General features: G+C 39.2%; 1 protein-coding gene across 9 annotated transcripts in view; it reads right to left on the minus strand.

The window, feature by feature from the left end:
- Positions 1 to 12,030, minus strand: part of tenm4 (teneurin transmembrane protein 4) — a 125,618-nt gene that overhangs the window by 32,191 nt on the left and 81,397 nt on the right. For all 9 annotated transcript variants that reach the window (XM_077722143.1, XM_077722148.1, XM_077722150.1 and 6 more), the window contains 4 exons: positions 10,950 to 11,096; positions 10,293 to 10,512; positions 4,046 to 4,165; positions 1,254 to 1,515 (listed from right to left, as the gene is read on the minus strand). In XM_077722143.1, the coding sequence (XP_077578269.1) occupies positions 1,254 to 1,515; positions 4,046 to 4,165; positions 10,293 to 10,512; positions 10,950 to 11,096 (749 nt within the window). The remainder of the gene's footprint in view (positions 1 to 1,253; positions 1,516 to 4,045; positions 4,166 to 10,292; positions 10,513 to 10,949; positions 11,097 to 12,030) is intronic.

Here is a 12,030-nt window from a genome sequence, read left to right on the forward strand (position 1 = left end):
GGAGTGTACCGGGAGATGAAATCATTAGAAAAGGGCAAAGAGACGCCTGTTAGACAGAAAAAGTCACGTGTACTTGTGGTGGTTTTGTGTGTAAAAGAGGTCAATGGCATTATATGCTGGTAAAATCACTTTATCACCATCCTAAACAATGTTAGTTTCCGTATTTGGAGTACTTGGAGTTTCCTCCCTTTCTGCAGATTTCTTGTTTAAATGTTGTAGGAATTTTAACCATTGAAAGAATGGAGATATTTTGACTTAAGAAACAATACGGCCGCCACAACAACTTAAACTTCTGGTAAGAAATTTGTAATTTCTGTCATTAAAAAGTATCAGGTTCTCGTCAAGATAGACGTATTTTTTTTTCAAATTGAATAATTTGATATTTTGCATTTACAAAGACAGGAATATTAACTTTCTTATGATATTGGATATTTAATAATTCAATAAACCAGTAGATGATCCTTTCGATTCATAACGTATCTCAGAAATACCACGTGCGATGATTTTTCTTGACATTTTCCTTTCAATGTTACATATTTGTACTCCCTATTTATAACCATGAATTTGGAGGTAAAATTGTGAATCAGGGGGAGGCTTATACGCGAGAAATTGTAAATTTAAACAATTTTAAGGCAATTTTAAGGGTACGGCTTATACCCAGAGGCAGTCAATATGCGAGGAAATATGGTATTATGTTCAATTTAATATTTTAAAGAGACAAGTCTTGCAACAATGAGGTACTGATACGACTAAAATGACAATTTAGGAGTACGCTATTTTGTGGACAATATTTTTTCTGTTATCTATTTATTTTAGGCGATATGTTAACAGTTGGTAACTGTTCTCCATTCTACTAGTCTTACTTTAACCTATTTCGACTAGAAACCAAGAACTAACTTATAAAATGAAGAATAACATAATAAGTCACAGATGTAGAATCATGGGGGATAAGAATCAAAACTAATTTAGCCATCAAAATGCATTTCAAAGTAAAATATCAATAAAATGCTGGACCCGACAATGTGAACTTGCAAAATCATCTTGGCTCTGCAGACTGGAAAGCGGCCAAGCTCCCAAGAAGAAGACCAATTACACCAGAGATAAGGATCACAGCGGTGACTGTTACGCTTGATGAATAGCGCTCAGAGTCTGGCACGTGTGGGATGAATCATTTTGCAGAAGACCCCCCATCCCCCACCCCCTTTGTGCGTTTTATTCTGAAGGAAAAAGCACGTGGGTGTTGAGTTAGTCACCTGGATTTCGGGCACCACGGCTCCCCTTTGGGCGCAGGAGCCGGCGAAGGCGGTGAGAGGCGCCGGCGCCACCACGGGAGCGGGGCGGGCGAAGCTGCTCAGGTCGCAACCGGGGATGTCGTTCTCCTCGTGGCGCATGACCACCGTGTCCATGACGAAGAAGCGACCCCAAGGTAGCCATAGGGTGTGCTCTTGCGTTATGAAGGGAGCACGCTCAAAGTGGAGGGCTACGGCGATGCCGCCGTCAGTCACCAAGTCGAAACTGGAAAGATAAGATGACACCGGATTAGCAGTCTTGCACTAGTTTATAATAGGGTTTTCTTGCTGGGACAACGACCACAACAACCGCCATTGACTTTGAAAATTTGATAGATGGGCCGGATCAGCACAAGATACGATACATATAAAAAAGTGCATCCGTTAACAGTACATATGAAACATAAAATGGAAAAAAAAGGACTAAAGTATTAACATACGTGAAAAAAATCATTATTTGGACAACGTCGGTGGTCCGGAATAATAAGCCTAATGGCCGCATGTGGCCCACGGGCCGTAGTATGCTGCTCTAACACTTTAGATTGAAAATTAATAGGTGAAATCTCACCGACCCACTTTCAAATTTGTATTGCAACTCACCACACCATAAACACAACAAGTCTACTTATTTTCTTCTGCAGGTCTTTTCAATTTTAAGAATGCTGCTCCACAACATTACATAAATAATTTGTTTGTTTCCAATTCCAATAATTATGAGTCTATAGTTTATTTTTGAAGTCTTTGTCGAGTGCCCTTGCGATTGGCTGGCAACCAATTGAGGTAGTCCCCTGCCTCTAGCCCAAAGTCAGCTAGGACAGGCTCCAGCACCCCCTTAGTGAAAATAAAGTAGTTCATATAATGAGACGACAAAACAAATCACCAATCAATTGTGTTATTTTCAAGGAAAGCTGTCATGTCGCAATGTACGTTTTCCTTCCCGCTGACAATTTTATCACCTTCCAACGTCTGTAAAAATGTCGCTCTCTTGATCTTTCTCCCCGATATCATTTCATCGACATTCCTCATCATCAACAGTGCTCTAATCTGCTTGGCCTTGAAGTCTTTTCCTCTCTGACTTGGTTTCTCCTGGCATACTTCCACCTTCCTTCATCACTCTCCCCCTCGGTGAGCCTTTTTGTCACGCATAGCTCCATTTTTTTCCATCAAATTCTATATGCTTCTCCAGAAGGGAAGCTTATGTGTAAACACTCCTCCATCTACTTGCTTTACCCTCCTGTAAACATGGCCCTGCAACTCCCCCTGCAAGCCACCAACCAGCACAAGCACCCCCCAACTGCAATGACTGTAAACAGGCGCAGTGCACCGTGAAATCAAAAATGCACCTGTTCAGCCACTTAGAAATGGGAAAGCTGTCTAGACTCATTTCTATGATGTGTTCTTTATTGTCCGGGGCCGTCCTTTTTTCAAAGAACGTTACCCACCAAAAAAAAAAAAGTTTTCTGACGTGAACTACAGAGGTCTTTTGAGGTTATTGTTGCTAGCAACATTTGCCTTGACATAGATTAAATATATAAAGTTCCCTTAGGGGTTCTTTGCAGGGTTTGATAGTTTCAACTTGGCTGAGCTCTTTGTAAAATACACAAAAAAAACATAAAAAACATAAAAAAATGTTTTAAAACCTTTTTGCTATTGGCAAGGAATCCAGAATCTAGTGATTTAACCATGCTGACTACTACTGATTTATTATGTTAACCACTTATTTATCTATTACTATTTAGTGATTGGTTATTGATCATTATATGTTTGTTTGTTTGTTATGGAGTCCATAGACTTAGCAAATGGTTCGTTCTCAATAACTTGGCACTAAACGTCTCCAAAACGATGGACCTCAGACAGAACAAGGTCTTACTTGGACTACTTATTTATTTATTATATATTGATTATTTATTTGTCTGTTTTTGTTGTTTTTATGTGTGCACTACACAGTGAAACCTTAAAATCTCATACAACTTATATTAAGACAATAAAAGCATTCAGTTCAATTCAATGCAAACTATTACAAATGTATCGCGTAACATAGTTACTGCAACTACCCACATCCCCATGTGGGACTCCCTTGTCTGACCCTTAAACCTTATTTGGTGTCAACATCCCTATTTTGGTGTCTAGTACTGCTTCCAAAGTGGGTGTTTTTATAAACTGTCATTGCTCTCCCTTTACAGGGTGTTTTTAGCCTCTCTTCTTTACATTGTCTTCATTTTAGTCTGTTTCTTTGGCGCATTAATGGCAACTCTGCAGGTATCCTGTCTCCAACTCAATGTAGTATGTGGTGGTATGACTGTTACAGTTTTTGTTGTTGTTCCAAGCATTATTGCGACTATTAGTCTAGTTGACTCCATTTAATTCTGTTGTAAATGGATCAAACTGCATTATAATTCTACATCTTGGATTGCGATGGCAGGGCATTTCAAGAATATGACCAAAAGCCAAAATTAAATATCTGTGAGGTGTCTGGACTAAAATGCTTGCCCTAATTTCTCCAAAAGACGCTGTTGTTGTGCAAAAGCTGTCCATCTGTGATCGCAATTTTTTTTTTTTTTATACTTGGCATATTTAATTCCTTTCCTTCCCCTGTAGCTACTGACGCATAATTTACGAGCCTGCACCAGATTGTCTTTGTTTGCCGTCTCCGGGGATTGCGGAACGGCGCTCCGGAAACGGAAAACGCCAGACAGATCAACGACGGCGGTCGAGAATCACGGGAATAAAAAAAAATGGCGGCGTCTGAATCTCACCTTCCGTCCTGCCTGGTGATGGTGTACCCGAACGCTGGTTTGTCGATGAAGCTGATGTTGACGCCCACCAATGGCGTTCCATCCGAGGTCACCACTTGTCCGCGGATGACGCAAGCGTGCCTGCGAGAAAATGGCGAGGTTACCAAGGGGACGGAAAGTGGAGGCGCGTGCTTAATGATGTCCAAGAATAATAGTTCCCTACGTAAATGAGGACAAGTGTCTCAAATTAAACTGGGTCGTGGAATATACAAGTTTATTGTTAGATAACGCATTACTTTGAAGCCCAGATGAATCAATGTCTTAATACTGCAAGCAATTAAAATGACACCTTAATTCCAGCAAGTGTTGCCCCGCAATAAAGATGACAAAAAGAAGATTGTTTTTCCAGAAGCAGACAATCTTTTTGGTGACAAAACACTGGTAATTGTATTTTGACTGAGAGAGGCCAATTGAGGCCCAAAGGACATTAATTTGATACCCCATAATTTACATATAAGGGTAGCATTAGTGGGACCATGGTTATTTTCTATTAAAATAAGTTATATTAGATTCAATTAAAAAAATAGTAATTATTTTTTTAAAGGTTTGCTTGCATATAAAAAAATTTGAAAAATCCAAATAAAAAGTAGCATATGTTTTTTAAGATATAATAAAAATGTTGCAATAGCCAAAAATGAACAATGAAAGCAAAAATATATTTACAACTTGCACTAAAGTAAGTTATATAATAAAGTAAAAACTGTAAAAAATATATACACCTGTTAATGTAACATATGAACATTTTTGTGGGTAAACAAGCCTAAAAACTGTAAATTAAAGAGCCGATAAGGCAAAGTATGAAGAGTATGAATTTTAGTCCAGAAAATATATTTAAAAAAATATTACTGGCCTATGTGTATTTCATCCTATGAGATTTGGTGTTGAAAATTTGCTTCCAGCCTCTCCCAGTTCAAATGGATTGGGAATTTGATGTTGTCAATGGCAGTAAATAAGAACTTTAAGAAATAAAACGTCAGCATATACCCATTAAAGTTTGTTTCAACAGGAAAGATTGATCATTCAATCAATATAGGCCCACCCAGTCCAAATAAATCTGACATTTATGTCATTCCATGTGTTAACAAAATGAGTCTGAGAGATCCATGGCTAGTTTTGACACTCATAACAAACTAAGGAAGAACTAAAATCACAAATGCTACTTCTTTTGCATGAGAAAATGGCGTTGCATTGTAAATCTTACCGCATAACACAAAGAAAATGCACAAATACACCATACAGCAGTACAAAAACAATGACCTTCATTGTTTTCATTCTGTTAAAGAAGAATCTCAATGAATGTTTTCTATTCTAACTAACATGCTTTACTGGTGTGAAAGCAGTGAATTTCTTTCTTTGCAGCCTAACGATGAAAGTCGAAAGATTCATGGTAGATTGTGAAAAGAAAGCACTGCACAAAATAAAAGCAATCAAGCACAACAACAGCAACAACAACACACAGAAAAAAACACCTTCTTGCATGTCTCTGAGGGTTTTTTTTTCTTCTTTTCTCGAGCTGGAGCGATAATGAGATAAGAAAGCTTTACTTTGCTTTTTTTTGCTCTAATTAAAAAAAGCACAACTTATCTTTCTCGTTGTAAAGAAAACAATAAGAATGCTTACTTGGCTGCTCATCGAGAACCCAAATATCGACGATGGTAAGTAAATGAGATCCGATCGACGGGCGCCATAAAATATCGATTGGCATCCACCATTGGTGGAAAGTAACAAAGTGCCGTATTTGTCGGACAATAAGTCGCAACAGGCAAAAGAACACATATCCAACTGAGCCTTTATTAGAGTTAGGCCATTAGTGTTATGTTTTTTTTCTTCTGTTGGTTGAAATAAACACCTTTTGTCCACAATTATAATAAGATGGAGTTAGTGTGTAGTGCATGCTGTCAAGGGCTTTTTGAAATTGTTCCATTTTGTCATGGCTATTATTGTCAGGCCAAATAAATTGGCAATTGAGAATTTTTCCATTATAACATAATTTTAGCCTAAGAAGCCAGATGTATGCAGCAATATGAAGCTAAGTAGGGATGTGTATTATAAACTGATAGTATAAGTATCAAGAAGCCAACAAATTAGCAATTTTTCTTCAACCACCAAATTAATTCAGCCATTTTTCTTTAAATCACTAAATTAATTGAGCCATTTTTCTTCAAACCACAATTAATTCAGCCATTTTTCTTCAAACCACTAAATTAATTCTGGTTGTGACATCACAACCAGAATTGTCGAAAAAAAGTAGTCATTCCATAGCGCATTGTTTAGGGTAGAAAAGTACCCAAATAATTTTCTATATGTATAATTGCATTGCAATTCATTTCTACCTGAAGCAGTTTGCCCCCAATTCCACAAAGTTAGATCTTGAATAAAAATATAATTTAGATGAAATTTAGTAAAAAAAATAAAAAAATGAAGTTCACCACTTAGTTTGGAGATTTCCATTTACTGCTTCATTTTGGCCGACCCTATTCCTACCCAGTACGCCATAGAGGAATTTGTCCATTTCATGCATTATACTGTCTGTTAAATCCAAATTCCTCATGTTTACATTCAATATTAACATGGATTCGCCGGATAAAAAACGCAGTATGCTACACTTTAACGATAAGACTTTAGCTGATCCCTCATCGTCGCTTTCTCTGACTTTTGTTTGATGTCAATATTGAAATCATTTGTCTTGCTGAGGAGGAAAAAGAAGATTTTTCTTTTTTGGATAGAGCAAGCGAGCAGAAACCAGATAGTTCCACTTTTGTGCATTCGAAACCTGTTGCGATTGTGCTCTTCAAATAAAACAAACCAACGATGTTAATACTGACTGCACCATAGCGCCCGGTTAACTCTGGCGGTCACTCTATGCAAATACAGCTTTGGATTTTTCCACCGGTTTGTTTACATGAAGGCGCTTGGACAGCCAAGGTCTACTGAAGGAGAGTCAGACTAATTAACATAAAGGCAGGTTCCTGGGGAGCGACGTAGTAGGAGGTGAACGATCTTGCCTCTGGTAAGGACACGGCGAGGGCGGGCGTTAACACGCTAGTGTTAATTGTTTCCGCTGTGTGGCATTATTTAAGAATAAAAGCCATTTAAAAATAGCTGTATACCCTGGGAGTGCCTTGTTTTGGGGGAAAACAATGGCTGAGTACAGTACTAACGGAATTTCCCCGATTACAAGTCTTCAAGAGTTTGATTTATTTAATAAGCGACAGCACATATTAACGAACATATCTATGTTCATGTTAAAGAACATATACATGTGAAATTTCCATCTTTAGTCCCATTTGTAGGTTGAAGATAAACAATGACACATGCTGGATACTCAGACACATGTAGTATAGTTTTTGACATTGTTGTGAACGGAATATTTTTAAGATGATGATGGCAAAGAAGTTCAGAAACGGGAGTTTACGTATGTTAATTGATATTAAGTTCCAGGTATGTGCACAGAGAAGGTGCTTTGGGTAATTTATATCTCGTTTTGATGGGAACTACAAAGTCACCTCTGGAGCCAGCCCTTCTTAATGTATTGGATTTTTTTTGTACAAAATCTTGAAGTGGAGGAGTAGCTTTATGTTGGAAAGTTTTGCAAACTAAGGTGGCATCTACATACTTAACAGTATTGTCCCAGTTCAGCCATTTGTGTTTTTGAAATATCTGAGAGTGATGACTTTTTTAATAGATTGGCTTGGTCTGCGATTAATACTCAAGTCCGACTTTTTAAATATTTTCTCTCTGACCGTCAACAGCCTGTTACGTTGTATTTTTTGGCTATAATATTCTGAGAACTAAAAAAAAGACGATCCAGACTAACCGACAATCAACAAAGTTGATAAATTGTGTCAGATGTGGCGTCCATCCAAAAGGAAATGTATCAAACTCATTGGCTATCAATGCCGGCGATAAAACACCAAATCAGTTGTCTCGATCTGAGATAACCTGGCATCAGTATGTCAGTCTCTTCCAAAAGTTGCCCTCTCACTTTTATATGGCATGTAACAGGCAGGGAGCCTTTATGTAACAGCGGCCACTTCATTGGGTGACACTTCTGCAAGTTCTTGTGGTGAGAAACATCGGAGGGTGGCGAGCTACGACATGTCTACGAGGAAGCGGTTAAGAAGGATCAATGGAAAGATGATAGGCTGACCGGTCGCATCAGGAAAGGTGTCAGAAAACCCATCCAAAGCCCCCCTCCGAACTCACTGTCACAATCGGCGGCTTTTATAAGCGGGGGGTGCCAGGGAAACGCACACCAGGCATGAATAATAGATTGTCACTGATATTTTTAGGTGAGTCTCCATTCTCGAGGCTCATCTCTCTGGATTCTCGACTTTTTACTTATTCATGGACGCTGCTTCTGCTACTTTACTTACTACTTTTTTCTTTTCTACCCGTCTTGGTCCGGCGGCGAGAGAACGCTGAGTGCTTGTTGACGGGCAGAAAAAAAAATGTCAGTTGTCACTGTGTTCCTCATACACGAAATGCTACAAGAAAAGCTTTAAGGGTGTCCGATGGAAGCGAGGGTTTTTAACCTTAGGCTACTGGAAATGTTGGGTATTGCACGTAGGCTATATAAGCTGTGGCCTTGATTCGCCATTTTTTTTAGCAAAAAATATGACGTATGTATGAAAAGTAATATATTTTCTAAAGAAAAAAACCTTATGTGAATATTAAATGGTGAAATATATGTTACTGCTGTGTTTTGGAAAATGATGTCGCTTGAATTCATAGACTTGAACTATAAAATTTTAATTTTTCACTTCGGGACAATAGGCTAAAAATAGTGTGGTCTCAAGCCATAACCTTCACCATCAAGAAATAACAACACTCCACTGTTTGTTTTCCCAACATGTTTAAAAAAATATCATCATCCCATAAGGAAAACATAATATTGTCAAGTTGGTTTTCCATTTTGATGCTAATTTGTCACGAGTGAAAAATAAAGCCGGAGAGCATTTAAGATGAAACGGCGAGGAACCAAAAAAGGCAAAGCGCCTTCTTGTGAGACCCTGACAACCATTCCCGTCGAATTTCAACAGGCCGCCACTGGGAGAAGGCCTCAGATGGATTACGCTAAAAGTAATCACGATACATGAATACGAGATGCCATTCACTTGGCTTGAAGGCTCCCCCCCCCCCTCACATTTGTCCATCATCATCCGTCCGTCATCCGTCAAGCGACGCACAACCACCGCCGGCTGTCCATTTCACCCTCCATTACTCCATCCAGCTGCCTTCCTCTTCCCCCCCCCTCCCCAAAAAAACAGCCCCTGACACTTGCTTTTGCTCATGTTATTTATAGAGCGGTTGTCTACGGCGATAAAATGCAAAATAACTCAGGGAATGCAATAACGAGCAACAAGCGAGGGTCTGGCTAATCTTATTTCACAGCATTTAGTCACTGCGGCCCCACGCTTTTACATTTAAAACAATTCATTAGCGTTCTATTGCAACATATTGAATGGCTTGTTTATCGTATATAATTGCTTTTAGATGAATACTAGTAGTGTTAGCAAACCTGTACTAAAGATCACACACATTAAGAAAGTGCTTTTCTATTATTTTATTTCTAACGTTCACTAGGAAGAGGAAAATATTTTAAGCCCCTCCTACAAATTGCCACTGTGATGATAATTCGATATAATTATCATGATACACATTCCTGCCTTTTCACTATAATAAATATAGCAATGTACCCAACACTACCAAGCTGTCATCGTCATACAGCGCCATCTATACAATCTTGAATTTAGTGCATACACAAGGCGCACCGATTGATTGGGCGAACCATCCACTTTGGCGGATATGTGCAGTCTTACATTTGTACATTTTAATATCACTTAATAAGGGGAATTTTTGTTAAGTTGAGCAATTGGTGGAGGTTACCAGGTATGTATTTATAATTAAGGAGACTCAAATTAAATAACAAGTGACTTAAAATTGCTGTAAAATCAACAACTATTGCCCTAAAATGACCAGAAAGTGACCTGAAATTGCCATAAAATCAACAAATATTGCCCTAAAATGACCAGAAAATGACCTGAATTTGCCATAAAGTCAAGTATTGCCCTAAAATGACTAGAAAGCGACCTAAAATTGCCGTTAAATCAACAAGTATTGCCCTAAAATGACCCGAAAGTGACCTGAAATTCCCTTAAAAATGACCAGAAAAATCTAAAGAAAGTGATTATTGGAGGAGACTTACTTGGTGTCGAAGGGGCTGGCACCACGCACCACATGGGTGCTCTCACGGCCCACCAAAAAGCGAACACGTTCGTAGAAGCTCCGTGACTTTCCCCTTTCGCCGGCCGCCAGCTGCGTCTCCTGGATGATGTCCAGGGGGTCCGGTGAGCCCACGCACAGTGACGTGCTGTGACAACTCGACTGGAGACAGCAGTCTGGATCCATGCAGTCCACAAGGCCGTCTGAGGAGGTCAAACCAATGATTATTGGACGAAGACAGGACAAGTAAAATTCCTAAGCACTGGTTAATGGAAAAGCTACACCCCATTTTGATAGATTTTTAAATATTATAGCAATGTTGGGGATTAAAATCTCTGTTATTTAGGTTTTCTCCTTGCAAAAACGACCAGAAAATCCAATTTGAAGCTAAACATTTCCATTATAACTTTTGCTCGTCTCCCTTAATATCAAAGGACGCTTGCAGAGAACTTGATTTTGCAATGAGTTGCACAGCGGAGGAAGTCACGTCTCGCCCCTCCTGGACCGAGACGTGACTTCCTCGGTCGCGTGCTTGTCGATGCTCGCGGCTGCTTAGGAGCGCCAAATTCTCTTACCGGGGGTCCACGAGCCGTGACTCGGGGGATCATATCGTCATTTGCATTCCCGGTGAGCTTCTTACCTCCGTCGTTGTCCTTGACGTCCCCGCACGCCGTCTCCATGGAGGTGTCGCAACCATTGCCCCTCCAGCCAAGCTGGCAAACGCAGTACCAGCCGCCGCTACCCAGGGTGCACCTGCCATTGCCGTTACATAGGCCCGGACAGCCCTCTGTATATGGAAAGAAATGGTTAAGTAAAGGTTAAGTAAAGTCATAGTGCATGTTTTTAAGATTCACAGATTTACTTACCATGATTTATATAAAACATTAGAGGAATACATAAGTGCTTAGAAATTGTCAAAAAAGGGAAATAGAAAGTAAAAAAATTACAAAACAATTTTAAATCCTAAAATATCAACTAGATAAGAGGAAAGAAAAAAAATGATTGGAGGTTTTTAAATTCTGAAACAAATAATAAAAGGCAGAATTCAAAAATAAAATTCTGCTAATAATTTTAAAAAAAATTATGTCAATTTAACATTTTATTTCGATTATTTTTAGATGTTTTAGTCATAGTTTTTCTAGACCAGTGAACAAAAAGCAACCTTTTAGATCTAATAAAAAAAACAACCTAAAATGTAAAAAAAAAATACATTTGGTTTTAAAACTTTAAAAATATGGACAAAAAACCGTCTGATGCGATTACCCTCACAAGGGTGCTGTAGTCTATCCCCGCTACCTACATCTAGAACGGCGGAACACCTTATTTATCATTAAATTTCCGTGTCCCTAGCCTCCATCTATCGGACCTCGCCTGTGCCCGGCACCCTCCGATTGAAAAACCCGGCATTCCTATTTATTTATCCACTTTTCTAACATCCACACACAAACTCAAAAACAAACGCATTTGCAATTGTTCTCCGGCGAGTGCTCCCCCGGCTGGGGGTGGAGGGGGGCAAACGTAATGACCCTCCGCTTGAAGTTGATCAATGTGATCCACCTTCAGCGAAGCCGCTAATATCACCCCGCCATCCACTAGCGTGCATCCGATTCTCACAGTCGATATTGGACTCATTACCTGCTTTCACGCTGCATAATGTCACAGATTGTTCCAGGCACACTCTCCCTAAGCTATCATGCAAGCTCACGTACACATTGACCTAA

Source organism: Stigmatopora nigra, chromosome 8, assembly GCF_051989575.1.
Source record: "Stigmatopora nigra isolate UIUO_SnigA chromosome 8, RoL_Snig_1.1, whole genome shotgun sequence".
Classification (NCBI taxonomy): Eukaryota; Metazoa; Chordata; class Actinopteri; order Syngnathiformes; family Syngnathidae; genus Stigmatopora; species Stigmatopora nigra.